Source organism: Mytilus edulis, chromosome 1 (genome assembly GCF_963676685.1).
Source record: "Mytilus edulis chromosome 1, xbMytEdul2.2, whole genome shotgun sequence".
NCBI lineage: Eukaryota > Metazoa > Mollusca > Bivalvia > Mytilida > Mytilidae > Mytilus > Mytilus edulis.
The window spans coordinates 109,953,306-109,975,191 of NC_092344.1; the positions used below are offsets into that span (position 1 = coordinate 109,953,306).

The 21,886-nt window shown below is 33.9% G+C and overlaps 1 protein-coding gene across 4 annotated transcripts in view; it reads left to right on the forward strand.

Annotated features, from left to right (window-relative positions):
* LOC139499435 (lethal(3)malignant brain tumor-like protein 3) overlaps positions 1-21,886 on the forward strand; it is a 47,456-nt gene that overhangs the window by 4,219 nt on the left and 21,351 nt on the right. For 2 of the 4 annotated variants that reach the window (XM_071288115.1, XM_071288122.1), the window contains exons 2-3: positions 10,849-11,003; positions 20,122-20,181. In XM_071288115.1, coding sequence (XP_071144216.1) covers positions 10,856-11,003; positions 20,122-20,181 — 208 coding nt within the window. In that variant the 5' untranslated portion in view covers positions 10,849-10,855. The remainder of the gene's footprint in view (positions 1-10,848; positions 11,004-20,121; positions 20,182-21,886) is intronic. The other 2 variants (XM_071288129.1, XM_071288137.1) reach the window with 1 other exon arrangement.

Consider the following 21,886-nt stretch of genomic DNA (forward strand, 5'->3'; position numbering starts at 1 on the left):
TACGGACACAGAGCGCTAGAATTAGCAATGTATTTTTCATATTTGTTACCAGTTCTGTTACACGAACTTAGGCCTAGAACAAAAAAAAAGTTATATGGCCATGCAGCAGTTAAAAATGTTGATTCAATGATTGTTATATAGTCTTACTATACAAATCCTTTGTTGATCGAAAATGCCACCAACATTCAAAAATATATTAAGATTGGCCGTCTATTTTTTGCAGTTAACAGGAAAGGCAATATTTTAATGTCTTTCGTTAAAATAAACCCTGTATTTTCAAAAATTTGTCAAGCAACAAGCAACCTCATTCCGTATAATTATATTTCCACTTAAATAAATAAAGAGATTATCGAAGTACTATTATTATTATTTCCTTATTGTCGACGCTTCTGCTATAATCGTTGCCAAAACTTTCCCTTTTATTTCAATTCGGTAGCCAGTGCCAAAAACCTTTGCTATTTTACGGCGATTGTAATATTAACTTTAAAGATCACAACCAGTAATATATTTAATCATTTTTGAAATCTATTAAACCTCAATATTATTAGTACTTGGAAAAGGGCGGTCTCGTTAGATAATTTGATTTGATATACATCAACCATGCCGCAGTCAATGCCGACCCTATACGTATAATCAATTCATTAATTTATAGAATAAACTGTAAATATATTTATCTGAACATAAATCATCCTTAATAGCTAACAAGAAAATCACAAAATCAGACTTTCTAAAACAGTTTAACAATGTTTATTTTCTTCTCTCCGAAAAAAAAATTCAGAAAATTCCCGTAAATTTATTTAGAAACAAAACCACGTCCACTACATGTTTCTAAACTTCTTCTTCTTCAGGAAGTCCACCCTATCTGCAGGGTCACCGCATTTAAAATTTTTGTCTATTTTTAAAATTGCGTTATTTGAAATTTTATGTACTAGTTAAACTTTAAAAATATTAGTAACAGAGTTAGGGTAGCCTGGAAACCTGGTCCAATCATACTGCGTCGCATGTAGCGGAGCTAATCAGTAGCCAGGACCCCAGGCTAAGGATAGAGTAAAACTAAAAATTAGTTAAAAACAGGATCTTGTATTTACACTAAACATTAATCTATTTCAAATGATCATTATACATATTTGTAGCTTTATAAAAAAATAAAGAATTCATATTCGTGGTGACTTAATTTTGATGGCAATATATATATAGGAATTTGACAAATAAACTGTTGGTTTATAAACCATACAATGTGTTTAATTATTCTTACCGGTGTTCCTGTTGTCAGAAGAATTCCATTGGGTGTTGAGTAAACAACAGCACAGTGATAACCTCCATCAATCAATTTGTCACAGTTTTTTACTAACTGGTCCACAGTTGCTGAATGTTGACGTGCGTCCATTATACGAAACTTTCAAATATTTGAAGTCGTTATTAAAGTTCTTTTGTTTTATATGTTTTAGAGGCTGGCCAAATAAACGTTCGTAAATAATCAAATATTATTAGACGGGTATAATGGAACAATAATGATTATTGTCATCATCCTTTTCCGGTGACGTCTTCTAATTTATTACGGCTGATGATGTTGTTTATTGTCACCTGTCACAGTCAACAAGTAAATTTAATAACAAGAAGTTAGTTACGGCTGTCGACCATTTGGTAATTAAAGATTGGATAATGATGTTTTTTTTAATTTATTGACAATATCTGCAAAATATTTGCAATCTTTTACATTTTTAAAACTCGAAATGACATTTGCGCTTTAAACGTTTGATACACTTAAACTTCGTTGGCTATCATTTACGCTTTTTACATAAGATAGTTTGGTATATTTTGACCGGTCGATCTGTAATCATAACTAAATAACCGGCAAAAATCACGGAAAATGTTTATTTATTATTTGAAAGTCCCCCCCGTACAAAAACAAAATGAAAAAAGTAGTCTGATAAACGATATGCCTATAGAAAAACTTTTTTTTTTTTTTTTTTTTTTTTTTACAGATGACGCATTCTCATTATAAATTCTTAAAGCAGCTTCATTTTTTAAAGATGCCGCATAATAATTTTAAATTCTTCAAGCAGCCTTATAAAATTCATTGAACTTAACTTGGCCTGAAACGATATTCTATTGCATGGAAAGTCCGAATAACTAATAGTTAGTTTATCCATGGAAGTATTATATTGACAGGAACTCCAACAAGCGGACTTCAAACGTTTATAGTGCGATGCCGCAAAATCGTTAAGTATCTGTTAATTAACTCGACATGTCTTATGGATGCATGGGTTCCGATCAAATTTTTGGAACCTCGTGAATGGTCGTAATTACGGAACATACCGAAATAACCGGATGTGTACTTAATTGTCAAGGAAATGACATTTATCGACCATGTGAATGACAAATATGTCAGTTTTTACGGGTTTTGGTGCTTAAAAATAAATAAAAAGAAAAGAAAAAAATGAAGAGTAAAAATACTCACAAGCCATAAACATTCCAGTTTAAGTTGCAATCAATTTTAAAATAGTAAGATTTTTATTCATGAGAGAGCCGTTGGCTAAACACGCGTAACTGTTATATACATACATGTATATGCATGTTAGTTTTGAAAATCATAAAATTCTCATGTAAAGTAAACGGAAAAGTTTTTATCAGTAATTATTATCGCGTTTTGACAAATATTCTAATAAGTGTATAATCAAGGACGTATATTAGTTATACGTCCTTGGTATAATGGAAGAATTTCCAACAAAAATTTAATCCAAAAGTTGGCCGGGACAAGGACGTATATTAGATATACGTCCTTGGCCGGGAGGAGACGGGGTGAAAGAGCTTTGATCCGAAAAAAATATCATATATTTTGATTTATTGTTTACTGAAAGTCCAATGGCAAATATTTCATAAAGTGTATTTTCTTTTAACATGTTTAACTTTCAATTCTCAGTTTAATAATCGATCCACGGCGGTCATTAATATATTATACAAGACCCTCTCTATTTATTAAACTCTGTGACGGGCGCGGGTAGTAAACGATTTGGGGCCCTTTATAGCTTGTTGTTCGGTGTGAGCCAAGGCTCCGTGTTGAAGGCCGTACTTTAACCTATAATGGTTTACTTTTTGAATTGTTATTTGTATGGAGAGTTGTCTCATTGGCACTCACACCACATCTTCCTATATCTATTGAAAATGATATCAGACAGAAAATACACTTTATTCGTAGTATATGTATGTTGAAAGTATACAGAAAAACGCAAACCGGAAGTATAATCTGACTTAAAATTTCGTCCAATGATGGAAACATATTCGGACGGCTTTTTTTTCTCGTTTTTCTCCCAAAATAACTCAATCTGAATAATCATATGAATGGATGACAAATGCGATTATGCACTGTACCTATAGGACAAAGAGATATGACGATTAATGTATTGTGGAAAGAAGAGAAGCGACACACAAAATGAGGTCTTCTCGTTTAATAGTATAGAAGACGTAACCTGTAAAATTTAAATTCAACATTCATTCACAAACAAAAATAAATTAATTTACGTCTATTTCTGTATTTTTATTTTGTGAACTTTTACGGTTTTTGTCGAGCCTGCAACTTTTGTTGCAGAAAGCTCGACATAGGGATAGTGATCCGGCGGCGGCGGCGGTGTTAGCTAACTTCTTAAAAGCTTTATATTTTAGAAGGTTGAAGACCTGGATGCTTCATACTTTGTATATAGATGCCTCATGTTACGAAGTTTTCGTCAGTCACATGTCCAATGTCCTTGACCTCATTTTCATGGTTCAGTGACCACTTGAAAAAAAAGTTCAGATTTTTTGTAATGTTGAATTCTCTCTTATTATAAGTAATAGGATAACTATATTTGATATGTGCGTACCTTGAAAGGTCCTCATGTCTGTCAGACAGTTTTCACTTGACCTCGACCTCATTTCATGGATCAGTGAACAAGGTTAAGTTTTGGTGGTCAAGTCCATATCTCAGATACTACAAGCAATAGGGCTAATATATTCGGTGTATGGAAGGACTGTAAGGTGTACATGTCCAACTGGCAGGTGTCATCTGACCTTGACCTCATTTTCATGGTTCAGTGGTTATAGTTAATTTTTTGTGTTTTGGTCTGTTTTTCTCATACTATTTGCAATAGGTCTACTATATTTGTTGTATGGAATGATTGTAAGGTGTACCTATCTAGCGGGCAGATGTCATGTGACCTTGACCTCATTTTCATGGTTCAGTGGTCAAAGTAAAGTTTTTGAGTTTTGGTCTTTTTATCTAATACTATATGCCATAGGTCATCTATATTTGGTGTATGGAAATATTTTATGATCTTTATGTCAGTCGCGCAGGTTTTATTTGACAGTGACCTCATTTTCACGGTTCATTGCACAGTGGTAAGTTTTTGTGTTTTGGTCTATTTTTCTTAAACTATAAGTAATAGGTCAACTATATATGTTGTATATAAACATTGTTAGCTGTACATGTCTGCCTGTCATGGTTCATCTGACCTTGATCTCATTTTCAAGGTTCATTGGTCTTTGTTTAGTTATCTTGGTTAATGTTAAGTTTATGTGACAGTTGTATTAAAGCTTAGCTTTATACTTAGGACTATCAACATAATATCAATGATTAGTATAGAAGGCGAGACATTTCAGTGTGTGCACTCTTGTTGCATATGATATAAAATTGCTAAAGTGACATACAGGTCCAATGGGCCGGGTGTAAATAATATCAAATTGCCATGTATATAATTGTATAAATGTATGTTATAATACACATCATATGTCAAGGACATGTTTCTGTATAATAAACAATTACTTGTACTGACTTACTCACTATTGATATCTGTAAAGAAACACTTCCCAATCAATGAGTTTTTTACATTTTCGCATATTTAAAAATTTACAGTTTCACTTTTCCGCAATAAGTTTTACTACGGTATCTGCAAAAAAGATCTTTATATAAACATATAATGATATAAGCATGTATATGTATTCATAGAATCGAGAATGTTTTAATGGAAATGTGTCAAAGAGAAAACAGCTAAGGAGCAGAAAAACAGTCAAAGGCCAACAATGGGTCTTCAATTTAACACACCGAATAAATTAAACACATGGAGGAGGGCTTCAGTTATATATTATATATTGTACACTGACCGCTACGAAATATCACGTCCCGTGTTAAAAGTTGCTTTCAAATACAGACCAATTAATCAACCGTTAAAGAAAGATACACATTCATGTACGTATACAAAAAAAGAACAAAATATTTGTGTATTTTTTTATTTTTACAATAGCAGACTGACTGCGAGATAAACAAAATTACACATTTAAAAAAACTCGTTTTTTGATACTTAGAAAAATTAATATCCTATAAAAGTATTAAAGGAATTGTGGTATGATTGCCAATTGAGACAACTGCCAAATATTTTATAGTCCCTAGTGTAAACAGTGTATAACTTGCATGTTTTATTTGATACACTTTCCCAATTTATTTCTTGATATTAAATGCATGAAATATTAAGTAGGGGGATGTAATTACATGTAAAAAAATTGGGTGCTGAAGTAAAATTTTATCACGTCTGAAGCTGTCAAACTGAATTTTACACCCCCTTAACACAGATTTGTCAATATTTTGAGTTAGAGCTGGTAGAAGTTTCTATAATTTTGATATCAATTGTCTCACTGGTAGTATACTACACTGTAGAATTCTTTTTGAGAAAGAGCAGGTTCGATTTTTTTAATTTGAATTTATTGTCTAAATGAAATGCACTACTAAATAACTGTGTTCTCGGGCCATATTACTAACATTTGCCTGGCTTTAAGAGGGCAAAACAAATATGTATACAGTAACGCACGGCAAGGATAAATTTTGTATAATAAAAATCTTTGCGTACAGCAATTGTTAAGTTTCTGTGCTATATTGGTCAATAAACATAAAGAAAGCAAAAATGTTTAGATTTTTAGGTGAGGTTTTAGAATTTGTGTAAGATATTCGGACTTCTTGGTGTTTTCCCCTGCAATACAATGTAAAATTATTTTGACACATACCACCCATTATTTTTTTTTTCTTAGAAGACATGATAGTTCATAAAAGGTCATTTACCAAATTAAGGCAGATTCTTGATGTTCTTTTTTGTATTGATATCCAAATATAACCATTGCAAATATAAGGTAAAAATCCGAGTCAGTCATTTCCCGCCATATGTTGAAAATCCAATATCTCGAAAAAGAGCTATCAATATTTGTTTTGCTTATATTGATACTCTTCCAGATTATACTTATCAATTTTAAATTTCACCTAAGTACATCCTAAAGATAACTAAATAAAAACTTTGTTGTTCCCACACCAGATTATAAAGTTATTAAATTAGTGATTAGTCCTTTTCAAAATCCCTTTTAATCTACATAGTTTGCACTTTATAATTAGCTTCAGAATTCGCGGGTTGCAATTCTGACACTGCATGGAATCACATGATCAAATGATAAGTGTTTGACACTTATGAATGTAGTTAAATGCAATTATTACTGTATGTGTTAATTTTAATCAGGTGTCAATTAATCGTAATTTTTTCCAGACATGGGATCAATCGAATTTGTGATAACTACCGAAACTCTTCCAGGGGGTAACCGAATAACTAACAAATTACGCAAAATGCGCGAAAGAAAATAGTTCTCGAAAGTTTACTTATTAGTTTTTTATTCATGTATATACAAATGATATTATTTTAAAGGACAATTCATTTAAACATGATTCGTTTTATATATGGTAATTGAAATTGTGGTACATTTTCACCATATTTACTAAAAACGTCTTCACAGCTCACGAAAGAAACAACATCATATCCATACACGTTTCAAAATTTGTTCAACCGAGTAAGACAGTTGGAAGATTAGATTCGGAATCGACGCGTGTGAAATATTAGTCCGGAAAACAAGGTTTGGTTTTTCGTCTTATTCATTTTCATTTAGTATACATTCTTTTTTTAAAATGAAAATGATCATTGAAACTTTAAACAAACGAAGGCGCTATACGCATTGCCGATTAAGTATATTTAAACATGTACTCGGAAAAGATGCCGCACGTGAATGATTTCAGCAACGCAAGTCGGCTTCATGTAACTGTCCAAACAAATGACGAAGGAAATAATAAAATTACCTGTTTCGATTTTGAGTCGGGATTCTAACCCTTGTTGGGAAGTATGCGGTGCAGATTTCCAGATGGATGGCATGCCAAGTTCAACAAATTTTGGTAAAACTGCGCATTCCATAATAATAAACGAACGCATAGTTTAACAATTGTTTGATGATCTAGGCTTCATTGTTTTATATGCATGTATGACCTGCTCACTTGTACAATTTCCTGGGGAATCGTGCATGATGTACAGATCGTATGAAAATTGTAAAACAATGCACGCCCATTTCAACAAACTAAGGTAAAACTGCGCATACCATAATAATAAACGAATGCGCAGTTTAACAATTATTTGATGATCTAGGCTTCATTGTTTTATATGCATGTATGAACTGCTCACTTGTACAATTTCCTGGGGAATTGTGCATGATGTACAGATCGTATGAAAATTGTAAAACAATGCACGCCCATTTCAACAAACTTAGGTAAAACTGGGCATTCCATAATAATAAACGAATGTACAGTTTAACAATTGTTTGAAGATCTAGGCTTCATTGTTTTATATGCATGTATGACCTGCTCACTTGTACAATTTCCTGGGGAATTGTGCATGATGTACAGATCGTATGAAAATTGTAAAACAATGCACGCCCACTTCAACAAACTTAGGTAAAACTGTGCATACCATAATAATAAACGAATGCACAGTTTAACAATTATTTGATGATCTAGACTTCATTGTTTTATATGCATGTATGAACTGCTCACTTGTACAATTTCCTGGGGAATTGTGCATGATGTACAGATCATATGAAAATTGTTAAAAAATGCATGCCCAGTTCAACAAACTTTGGTAAAACTGCGCATTCCATAATAATAAACGAACGCATAGTTTAACAATTGTTTGAAGATCTAGACTTCATTGTTTTATATGCATGTATGACCTGCTCACTTGTACAATTTCCTGGGGAATCGTGCATGATGTACAGATCGTATGAAAATTGTAAAACAATGCACGCCCACTTCAACAAACTTAGGTAAAACTGTGCATACCATAATAATAAACGAATGCACAGTTTAACAATTATTTGATGATCTAGACTTCATTGTTTTATATGCATGTATGAACTGCTCACTTGTACAATTTCCTGGGGAATTGTGCATGATGTACAGATCATATGAAAATTGTTAAAAAATGCATGCCCAGTTCAACAAACTTTGGTAAAACTGCGCATTCCATAATAATAAACGAACGCATAGTTTAACAATTGTTTGAAGATCTAGGAGTCATTGTTTTATATGCATGTATGAACTGCTCACTTGTACAATTTCCTGGGGAATTGTGCATAATGTATAGATCATATGAAAATTGTAAAACAATGCATGCCCAGTTCAACAAACTTTGGTAAAATCGTGCTTTCCATAATAATAAACGCACGCATAGTTTAACAATTGTTTGAAGATCTAGGAGTCATTGTTTTATATGCATGTATGAACTGCTCACTTGTACAATTTTCTGGGGAATCGTGCATGATGTACAGATCGTATGAAAATTGTTAAACAATGCACGCCCATTTCAACAAACTTGGGTAAAACTGTGCATTCCATATTATAAACGAATGCACAGTTTTACAATTGTATGATGGACCTGGTTGCATGCCTTAACGTGCATCAGCATGCACAGTTTTACAATTGTTTGATGATCTAGGCTTCATTGTTTTACATGCATATATATGAACTGCTCGTTTTCACAATTTTCTGGGGAATCGTGCATGATGTACAGATCGTATGAAAATTGTTAAACAATGCACGCCCATTTCAACAAACTTAGGTAAAACTGTGCATTCCATATTATAAACGAATGCACAGTTTTACAATTGTATGATGGACCTGGTTGCATGCCTTAACGTGCATCAGCATGCACAGTTTTACAATTGTTTGATGATCTAGGCTTCATTGTTTTACATGCATATATATGAACTGCTCGTTTGTACAATTTCCTGGAGAATTGTGCATAACGTACAGATCATATGAAAATTGTAAATCAATGCATGCCCAGTTCAACAGACAATTGTAAAACTGGGCATGCCCAGTTCTACAAAATCATGTGACAAAACATACCTCGTTTTTGGGTCTCCGGCGGAACATAAAATTTTAAGCGAAAACGAGGCTGAGACATTGAAAAAATATTTTTCAACTTATGTTCTTATTTCAATCAAACTAGACCCAATCAAATACAATGTTTAATAATCAAAATGTGTCTTTCTTCATTTTTCGACATTAGACCAGTAGCAACGACAGTTATTTTGCAAACATATGTGTTCATTATATCTGAAAATATGGATTATCAATGATTATTAGGCTCTAAAAATAAATGTTTAAAACAAATTAATTTAGATACTTAACTTTTAAAAGCAACATACCATACTATATTATCATGTTATGTTGTATATGTTTGGTCCTTTGTTTATTAAGTTAGAAACCAATCAAGTCTTGTAAATTTATACTTTTTTTTTAAATTTTATATCTAAAAATGAGTTTTTACACTAAATAATTGTGTAGAAAGGTGAAATCATTTTAATATTCAAGTAATATGCTTATTTGTTACTTGATGGCTAATGAGAAATTTTAAAAAAGGAAAATATTTAAAATGTTTATATTAAACATGTTAAATATTCAAACAGATTATCATCGACAAACTGTTCCACAATTAGCTCATACATTGAAGTAAATTAAAATTTTTTGTTTAATTTATACCTTCATAGAAAAACCTCTTTCATTTTTTTTTTGTATTTCCTCTTTCCTGAACTATGTACAATGCATCCATCAAATACATTCTTTTTGCTTTTAAAAAATATGCTGAAAAAAATATGGTTATTTCTATAAAAGTTAAATTTGAGCTTTAAATGCAATGGCAAACAAGCTTTATGTACATGTTTTTGATACTGCTTTGATCTCCACATCATAGCATGCTTGTCTTGAATTGGGGAGGTCATTGGTTGAATTTAAACTAATGCTTGGTCCACATCTTAAATACTGATTACCAGTAGTAGTACTTTTTTTTATGTTCAAGAGTTTCAACATGTTTTCAATCATGATCCGTAAACACAGTCCTACAATCTATCAATATCTTTATTTTGGCATGGTAACAGGTTTTGTTTTCTCTAACTGTTAATGATATCTTTACACTAAATCTATTGGATGTTGGATGTGTTCTGATTGATGAGGCGGAGGATTATGTTTGGTGCCAACAAAAATGTTTAACACTGCCACATTCTGTATGTACATGTATTTGCCCCAAGTCAGCAGCATGTAATTCACAGGTAGTTGATTGTATATCATATTCATTTTCTGTTTATTTTTTTGTTCATTAATCCGACCATAAGATCCTCGCTTTAATTGTTTAACATTTATCATTTGTAGTCCTTTGTAGCTTATGATACAGTATGCAGTATGAGTTATGCTAATTGTTGAAGACCATACAGTGACCTACATTATGTATACATTATTTGGTCTCAGTTGGAGTACAGTTGTCACATTTTCTTATTTTTATGATAAAGCAAACAAGACATTTTAACTTGTGTGCTCTTGTTTTTCCAGTTGTAAGAAAATATTATTTTTATCACCTACTAACATTTAAAAAGTACAGGCAATTGTTAAGTATGAAAAAAAAGTTTTGTTATGGATTACTAACTTCATCTTATAAGTCTACATTGTGATGTTCTGCTTTTCAGAAAAATAATGAATCCAATATCAGGGGGAGATAACCCATCTGCTGCTAAGAAGTTGAGAACAGATAGTAGTGATGAGGCATCAGTATCTACAATGGGTATCATTCCACCTACCACCTGTTTACAGTCCAGACCTATCAGTCTAACTATAGCCAATGGTAAGTGTTTACAAATGTATCATTGCACCTACCACCTGTTAACAGAAGTCTATCAGTCTAACTATAGCCAAGGGTAATTGTTTACAGAAGTATTTTTCCACTCACAACCTGTTTACAGTCCAATGGTAAGTTTTTACAAGGGTATCTTTCCACCCTCAATCTGTTACCAGGGTATCTTTCCACCAACCCCCTGTTTACAAGAGTATCTTTCCACCCACCACCTGTTTACAAGGGTATTTTTCCACCCAGCACCCATTAAAAGTCCAATGGTAAGTGTTTACAAGGGTATCTTTCCACCCACCACCTGTTTACAGTCCAATGATAAGTGTTTTCAAGGTTAAGTGTTTACAGAACAGGGGCATAGCTAGAACGAAATGATGTGCAAGAAAAAAATTTGAGACCCTTTTATGCAGATATTTTTTTTTTTTTTCGGTTTTCGGTCATAGGACGGTTAAAAGAGGAGCTACATGTAGAAAGGACTTATAAACAATTTATGAATGAAAACTATTAATTAATCTTCTGAATAGAGTGAATAATAGTAAATTGAATACATAAACAACACATTTTTGTGATACCGAAATTACTCAAAATTGTCCAAAATCTGCTCTTCGGGTCTAGGCAGAAACGAACTTCTCTTTACTATCAATATTAACACTGAATTCCCGATGAATATGCAGTAATGCCTAAGCGATGATAACCTGTCGTTGTTCATTGTTGATCGTACATTTGCAAGTTTCCAACAGACGTAGTACCTTGATATATCTCCACGGTAGCACTCGCGAGGTGTTATAAATCAGCGTACGTGTTCGCCATCGAGCGACCTCCCAATTGAATTCGTCAAAATTACATGCCAGGTCTGTTTCGTATGTCTCAGAGATTTCTTCGTTTGTGATATTTCCAACAACACAAGGAAGCAGATACGGCGCAAAGAAGCGATTTTCTAATAATACCAGACGCGACTCCACTCTCCAGTTTCATTATCATATGGTCTATGAACGCAAAATATAATGAGACTTTCCAATACTGTTTTGGCGTGTTTGCAGGGTGATTGGGTCTTGTTGTCTGACGAACACATCGCCTCGGGATCTGATAAATTTAATGCCGATTGGAACATCTCATTCCAAACAGATAAACCGTACTCCGTAAAATGTGCTCCGAAACTACATGTCTTAGACTGAGTATAACAAATTCAAATCTTGTAAAAGATACAAGTTACTGTCCGATTTTGTCGATCTCCAATAAAATTTTTATTTTGAAACCAAATGCCGTTATTTAATAACATTTCATTAATAAAATAAAAAGTGACAACATATGTGTTTCCTTTAATCATTTAATTTATATTTTTATTTTGCCATATTTTTTTTTTTTTATGCCGAATCGATGTGCACGCAACTGCGTGTTAGCGTATATGCAGCTACGCGCCTGCAGAAGTATCTTTTCACCTACCACCTGTGTACAGTCCAATGGTAAGTGTTTACAAGAGAATCTTTCCACCCTCCACCTGTTTACAAGGGTATCTTTCCACCCACCACCTGTTTACAAGGGTAGTTTTCCACACAGCACCAATTAATAGTCCAATGGTAAGTGTTTACAAGGGTATCTTTCCTACCAACACCTGGTTACAGTCCAATGGTAAGTGTTTACAAGGGTAAGTGTTTACACGGGTACCTTTCCATCCACCACCTGTTTACAGTCCAGGTCTATCAGTCTAACTATAGCTAATGGTAAGTGATTTCAAGGGTATCTTTCCACCCACCACCTGTTTACAGTCCAATTGTAAGTGTTAACAAGGGTATCTTTCCACCCTACACCTGTTTACAGTCCAATTGTAAGTGTTTACAAGGGTATCTTTCCACCCACCACCTGTTTACAGTCCAATGATAAGTGTTTACAAGGGTATATTTCCAACCACCACCTGTTTACAGTCCAATGATACCTGTTTACAGTCCAATGATAAGTGTTTACAAGGGTATATTTCCAACCACCACCTGTTTACAGTCCAATGATACCTGTTTACAGTCCAATGGTTTACAATAAACTCATCATAGATACCAGGACTGAATTTATTATATACGCCAGACGCGCGTTTTGTCTACAAAAGACTCATCAGTGACGCTCGAATCCAAAAAAGTTAAAAAGGCCAAATAAAGTAAGAAGTTGCAGAGCATTGAGAACCAAAATTCCTAAAAGTTTTGCCAAATACAGCTAAGGTAATCTATGCCTGAGGTAGAAAAACCTTAGTATTTCAAAAGATTCAAAAATTTGTAAACAGTAAATTTATAAATATAACCATATCAATGACAATTCATGTCAGCACAAGGGTATCTTTCCTACCAACACCTGGTTACAGTCCAATGGTAAGTGTTTACAAGGGTAAGTGTTTACAAGGGTATCTTTCCACCCACCACCTGTTTACAGTCAATTGGTAAGTGTTTACAAGGGTATTTTTCCACCCACCACCTGTTTACCTGTTTACAGTCCAATGGTGATTGTTTACAAGGGGATTATAGATGATAGTTCAGGCAACGATATTACAACAACTGTTCAGCCATTACATTTAATATACAAGTACGTATTTCCGCCCAAGGCCACATCACTGACAATATGACGTCGACAATAGTCATGTACAATAGTTGGAATGTTATGTTCCTGCGATAATCTGAACATACTGGGGCCGCGAAAAAGTAAAAATTATCACAATTTACTAAAAATCTCAATTGTCCATTGATAAATTGTTTCACTGATAAATAACTGTCCATTAATAAATAATAATACTTTGAAACTGTCTCTCACGTTGTGTTTTTCTTTGTAATACTGAGCAAATCATATAAAAAACGGAAATTACATTTAGCGATTAAATTCAATTAAAGTCTCTCATGAAATGAAATAAAATTCAACTTTGCACTATACGTGTAATTGTTAATGTTCATCGCTAACATCACTGGTGAATCCACTTCTGTATGGTCTCACGGGCTATTTTGTCACAGAATGTTCTGTTAGTGTTGTATTGGCTACTGAATTGTTCATTATTATCGTTTGTCCCATTAAATTAATGTAACGGCGTAAGATATCCAAATTTCCATCTTTTCCTTTTTCGGTAGTGGTAAACAATTCTGTTAGAGGTGATGCTTGGTTCCTTCTGTACTGCATGATCAATAATGTAATGCAGTTCTTTCTTGAAGTTTCTGTTGTTTTATTCATCTTTTTTATGAATTGCCAACGTTCCTGTTCTTAAATATCGTGTCCGTATTGCTTCAACATATCTGGGGTTTTAATGAGTCTTGTCGTGACGTTTTCTGTATTTTTCTTCGCAATGGTTACATTTGTAAGTAATTCATCAGTGTCTCGTTTCCATGGTAACCAAGCAACATTTTTATTTTTACGTGTATCCAACTGAATTAAACTGTCCAGATAGGCTTTAATACATGTATATGCATTATCTTCTCCGATCTCCTTACTATTGATTCCAATAGACTCCAAATTCTGAATTATCTCTAGATTGCATTCTACAGCAACGTGTGAAATGAAAACATTGAGCATGTTATTATTTGACGTGTTGATCTCCTTACTGTATGTAGGTCCTGAAAGCAAATATCCGATCTTTGATATCACGACGGTTGGACCATTTCGCGTACTATATGGTCGTCTACAATGTCCCAGTAGTGGTCTGCACATACTAGCAATGATATCTCTAATGAATCTTGCTGTGTCATTGTGTGCGCTAACTTTAAACCACGTAAATATTCATACTTCGTATCAATGTTACTCATTTGATTCTGAAGAGGCATAGCGATGAAAGGTTCTATCAGTACTTTGATTGGCAATACGTGTCCTGCGTCGGTTTTCAGGTAGACTGTTGTCTTTTCTAAGTGTCTCACTGTTTTCTCTTTACCTTCAAATGCTGATGTCTGTGTAATTTCTGTTCCCTCTATCCGTAAGTTAAGTTTATTCGCTACGCCCTGCTTTAAAAAGGATCTTTGCGCTCCTTCGTCAAGGAGAATATTTGTGTCAATGTAGAGCTGTTCGACCCTACTTGAGTTACGGCGGTTTTCAAAAGTATATTTGATCTCGATTTGGTTGATTGAGAGTACAAAATGGTAGTATCTTGTTCGGTATCATGAATATCATTTACGAGGTGAACGTTTGTTGGCAGGTTGCTACTCAGGTTATCTTTTTCGCAGAAATTTGTATGTGTTATATCGCTTAATTCATTTCTTGGTTTTGTGTCGTTTGTTTTGTGGGCATTACATAAGCTTGTATGGTGTTTTCTATTACAATATCTACATGTATTCTCAAATCTAAATTCGTTAAGTCTGTGGTTACCAAGGCAGTAAACTTATCTCGTTTTACCATGTCCATGCAGGATTCCGTGTCAGTTATATTACTGCACTGGGTAGGTGTGTGTATTTCATGACAAAACACACAAGGTCTTCTCAATATTCTTGAAAGATTTGGACTTTGTCGATTTCGCTTCGGCAAAGAAAGCTGATGTTGTGGGCAAAAGGTGTGACCACTCTATCTCTTGTTCTGCATTCATTATATTGATCTCATCTAAAATGCTTTTACAGAGGTCCCGTAATACCTGTTTTATTGACCGAACCTCTCTTTAAGCAAATTTACGGCTTCATCGTAGTTGAAATTTGTTAGTGCGAAACCTGCAATTGATCCTAATGCGTCATGTTCTACAAAAATGTAGCTGTGCTTTCAGATAATTGAATTTTTGTACATTTGTAAGTGACAAGTTAAGGTGTACGGCCGACTCATATGGGTCCCAGAAAGTTTGCCATTCTAAGATGTTGCCTGAGAATATTGGAAGCAAAAGTTTAGGTAGGTGGTGACTACTAGCTGACGAAAATGTACTTTGCTGTGTGTTGAACGTGTGACTGGCTTGTACAGACGAGTTCTTAAACGACTGTGCGTTGTGTGGGTTGGCTATGTTGTGCGTTGGAACAAACGGTATAGTTTCTGGATTTAATGTGTGGGTTGTTGTATGTGAATCAATATGACAGGACTGCGGTGTTTGGACATTTTGTATGAACTTACGTATGTGGTGAATCTTCGTTTCCATATCCACTGAATATTCATCTGAATCTATAATCTCATTTCCACATTTTCCCAGTTCTGTTAACTTTAGAATTTGTTCCTTTAAATCCTCAAACAATGTTTGTTTTTATACGACCGCAAAAATTAAAAATTTTTTGGTCGTATATTGGTATCACGTTGGCGTCATCGTCTGCGTCATCTTCGTCCGAATACTTTTAGTTTTTCACACTCTAACTTTAGTAAAAGTGAATAGAAATCTATGAAATTTTAATACAAGGTTTATGACCACAAATGGAAGGTTGGGATTGATTTTGGGAGTTTTGGTCCCAACAATTTAGGAATTAGGGGCCAAAAAGGGCCCAAATAAGCATTTTCTTGGTTTTTGCACTATAACTTTAGTTTAAGTAAATAGAAATCTATGAAATTTAAGCGCAAGGTTTATGACCACAAAAAGAAGGTTGGGATTGATTTTGGGAGTTGAGGTCACAACAGTTTATGAATTAGGGGCCAAAAAGGGGCCCAAATAAGCATTATTCTTGGTTTTTGCACCATAACTTTAGTAAAAGTAAATAGAAATCTATGAAATTTAAACACAAGGTTTATGACCATAAAAGGAAGATTGGGTTTGATTTTGGGAGTTTTGGTCCCAACAGTTTTGGAATGAGGGGCCCAAAGGGTCCAAAATTGAAATTTGTTTGATTTCATTAAAAATTGAATCCTTGGGGTTCTTCGATATGCTGAATCTAAAAATATACGTAGATTTTTGATTATTGGCCCAATTTTCAAGTTGGTCCAAATCAGGGTCCAAAATTAAACTTTGTTTGATTTCATCAAAAATTGAATAACTGGGGTTCTTTGATATGCCAAATCTAACTGTATATGTAGATTCTTAATTTTTGGTCCCGTTTTCAAATTGGTCTACATTAAAGTCCAAAGTGTTCAAAATTAAACTAAGTTTGATTTTAACAAAAATTGAGTTCTTGGGCTTTTTTGATATGCTGTATCTAAACATGTACTTAGATTTTTGATTATGGGCCCAGTTTTCAAGTTGGTTCAAATCAGGATCCAAAATTATTATATTAAGTATTGTGCAATAGCAAGAAATTTTCAATTGCACAGTATTCAGCAATAGCAAGAAATCTTAAATTGCACAGTATTGTGCAATAGCAAGAAATTTTCAATTGCACAGTATTGCGCAATAGCAAGAAATCTTCAATTGCACAGTATTGCGCAATAGCAAGAAATATCTAATTGCACAATATTGTGCAATAGCAAGAAATTTTCAATTGGAGTTATCTTTCTTTGTCCAGAATAGTAGTTGAATCAACTTAAATCATTGTTTTATACAATATACAATGTATATGCACTTTTACAACCAACTGATAAATTAAAACAATCTTTACCATTCAGTGATAACAAGCACTTTATTTTACATTTTAATATTTTATGATGTATTTAAATGAGTAGTTATTGTTGCAAACTCCATTAGAAATTTGATTTGAGATCAGTTTTGGAAAAAGAGAAAGGGGGATGTGAAAAAAAAGGGGGGGGGGTAAATTTCTTCAAACATTTTTTTGAGAGGATTAATATTCAACAGCATAGTGAATTGCTCAAAGGCAAAAAAATATTTTAAGTTTCATTAGACCACATTCATTCTGTGTCCGAAACCTATGCTGTGTCAACTATTTAATCACAATCCAAATTTAGAGCTAAATCCAGCTTGAATGTTGTGTCCGTACTTGCCCAACTGTTCAGGGTTCAACCTCTGCGGTCATATAAAGCTGTGCCCTGCGGAGCATCTGGTTGCACTAGTTTTCCGAGTGTTGCAATAACTTCTTCTTCGTGAAATTTCGAATTCTCCTTTGCTTCATCTAATTCATTCGGAATAATCTGGTAACAGCGCTCCTGTTCCCCGATTGGACTGATTTCAATTTTACGAGATCCATTGGTCAAGGCACCATAAATATAGATGATAGTTCAGGCAACAATATTACAACAACTGTTCAGCCATTAAATTTAATATGTAAGTACGTATTTACGCCCAAGGACACATCACTGACAATACAACGTCGACAATAGACATGTACAATAGTTGGAACATTATGTTCCTGCGATAATTTCAACAGGTATCTTTCCACCCCCACCTGTTTACAGGGTAATGGTAAGTGTTTTAAAGGTATCTTTCCATCCACAACCTGTTTGCAGTACAATGTTTAGTGTTTACAAGGTTTTTTTTTCGATCCACCACCTCTTTACAGTCTTATGGTAAGTGTTTACAATGGTAAGTGTTTAGAAGGGTATCTTTCCACCCAGCTCCTGTTTAAAGTCCAATGTAAGGGTTTACAAGGATATTTTTCGGCCTGCCACTTGTTTACAGTCTAATGAGTGTTAACCAGGGTAAGTGCTTACTAGGGTATCTTTACACCTGTCACCTTTTTACAATCCAATGATAAGTGTTTTCAAGGGTAAGTGTTTACAAGGGTATATTTCAACCCACCACCTGTTTACAGTCCATTGGTAAGTGTTTACAAGGGTATCTTTCCGTCCACCACCTGTTTACAACTCAAGCACCTGTTTTAAGTCCAATGGTAAGGGTACAGCAGTGGCCAATCAATCTTACTTTCGTATCACCAATGGTAAGTGTTAACAAAGGTATCTTTCTACCCAGCACCTGTTTACAGCAGTGGCCAATCAATCTTACTATCGTATCACCAATGGTAAGTGTTTACAAGGGTATCTTTCTACCCAGCACCTGTTTACAGCAGTGGCCAATCAATCTAACTATCGTATCACCAATGGTAAGTGTTAACAAAGGTATCTTTCTACCCAGCACCTGTTTACAGCAGTGGCCAATCAATCTTACTATCGTATCACCAATGGTAAGTGTTAACAAAGGTATCTTTCTACCCAGCACCTGTTTACAGCAGTGGCCAATCAATCTTACTATCGTATCACCAATGGTAAGTGTTAACAAAGATATCTTTCTACCCAGCACCTGTTTACAGCAGTGGCCAATAAATCTTACTATCGTATCACCAATGGTAAGTGTTAACAAAGGTATCTTTCTACCCAGCACCTGTTTACAGCAGTGGCCAATCAATCTTACTATCGTATCACCAATGGTAAGTGTTAACAAAGGTATCTTTCTACCCAGCACCTGTTTACAGCAGTGGCCAATCAATCTTACTATCGTATCACCAATGGTAAGTGTTAACAAAGGTATCTTTCTACCCAGCACCTGTTTACAGCAGTGGCCAATCAATCTTACTATCGTATCACCAATGGTAAGTGTTAACAAAGGTATCTTTCTACCCAGCACCTGTTTACAGCAGTGGCCAATCAATCTTACTATCGTATCACCAATGGTAAGTGTTAACAAAGATATCTTTCTACCCAGCACCTGTTTACAGCAGTGGCCAATCAATCTTACTATCGTATCACCAATGGTAAGTGTTTACAAGGGTATTTTTCCACCCACCATTTTTCAGTCCAGAGTCCAGACCTATCAGTCTATTGCCAATGGTCAGTGTTACAAGGGTATTATACCTCCCAATATGTTTATTTTCTTCAGTCTTACAATTGGTTATTTTATACGATAAACAACAAGCTGTCATTTTGTATCCTGAATGTTTAATATATTGACATGCATCTTGAAACCTATTGCTTATTTCATTCAGAATTGTATTAAAAAATTAAAATTACTTTTTCTTCAGATTGCTTTTGAAAAATATGTTATTTGAAGAGTGTTACAGAATATACACGCTTGACAATATATATGTTTATATACCCCATATAACTACTAGGAAATAGTAGATTTCAACGTCTGAACATTTTATATATCATATTAATCATTTCATTATAGCCTTAATATAGTTATCTGGCACAGATTAACTGTTTCAATTAATGAACAATCAAAATTGAATATCTTCTTTCAAGTTACTTCATGCATGAATAAGATATTGATATCCATTGATGCTGGAATACTTTTAATCATGATAGATTTTCTTTCTTATGTATGAGACCATATAACTGCGCTTCAATCTCCATAAATACATACTGATATGCATGTTTACAGGAATGATAAACTGGAAGACAACAACAGAGCATGCTGCTATTCCTGTTACCATGGTGAAGGGTAAACCTCTTTTTATATTTTTATGCCCCACCTACGATAGTAGAGGGGCATTATGTTTTCTGGTCTGTGCGTCCGTTCGTCCGTCCGTCCGTCTGTCTGTTCGTCCGTCTGTCCCGCTTCAGGTTAAAGTTTTTGGTCAAGGTAGTTTTTGATGAAGTTGAAGTCCAATTGACTTCAAACTTGGTACACATGTCCCCTAGGATATGATCTTTCTAATTTTAATGCCAAATTAGAGATTTTACCCGAATTTCACGGTCCACTGAACATAGAAAATGATAGTGCGAGTGGGGCATTCGTGTACTGAGGACACATTCTTGTTCTGTATATTTACATTGCATTGAAACAAATTATTTAATCACACCACACCCCTGTATACAGTTTTATGCCAAGTTTAAATTCATCATACAATATTTTTTCTTAGATTATAATTGAAATAACTGAAATTTAAGAAATAGATGAATACATTGATTTTTCTTTTTGCCTGACTGTGCCTCTTTCTGTCTGTTAATCCCTCTTGTTTCACATTAAAGTTTTGATTAACCTTGCAGTTGTTCTTTAAGTTAACTTGAAACTTAGATAGAAATAAGCAGATGTGGTATGCTTGCCAAAGAGACAACTCTCCTCCAGAGACCAAATGAAATTAAAATTTAGCAATGACTGGCCACTGTAATACCTTTTACAATGCAACACCTATACCTCATAAACAGCTATAAAAGGCATGACTAATGTAAACAATTCAAACCAGAAAACTAACTGCCAGATTTATGCAATAAACAAAAAAATAACTATGATAAACAGCAACAGACAACAACCACTGAATTACAGCTGGCTTCTGACTTGTTACAGAATCAAACATAATGTCGCTGAATGTGGCATACTATAAAATTTGTTGGAAAAGGCTTGACTTGTCAGATCAACACAAAGAATAAAAAGAAAAGAACTTGAAAAAAAACTTAAGATACAGAGAACAGATTGAACACATGTTCATTATATTGCTAACTTTCTAAGTTATATGGTCTTATATGTCAAATTAGGGGTTTGAACAAGATTTCAATATTCAGTGATTAGGTTAAAGTTTGGGTTTATAGGTAGTTTACTTCAACATAAAATTCTGGTATCACATCAAAATATCGTTTGCATGTTTAATATGATTTGAACTTTAAAAAATTAATTCCAAATCAGGGGTTTTACCCAGATTTTATGGTTCTCTGAACATTGATAGAGAAAGTGGGGCATGGTGTCCTAAAGATACACATCTTGTTTGAAAAGACAGTTTTTTTAGTTCATAGGGAAACAATTTTGGTGTGAACTTAAACTTGGCATATAACTGCTGTAAAGCATGCTGGTTGTTGTAATTCAGTCAATCATTTATTCATTTTGACTTTTTGATGAGAGCTTTTCATTTTTATTTCTTTTCTTTTATTTGATTAAGTCACTTAGAAATATTTTGGGTTATGGGATATGGTCATATTCATTTTGTTTTCTTTATTTTTTAATGCCCCCACTGTATTGGAAGGGGGCTTTAAGTTTGTATATTTCCTTTCTCTAACTTATACACAATGCTTATCACACTAAAAAACATATTGAGTTTGAACTTTGGTGGCGTCACTTTAACTGATTTAGAGTTATGCCCCTTTATAAGTAAAAAAAATAATGAATTTTTGTTCCTTTCTTTTATTTAAGTTTGCCTCAACCAAATGATATG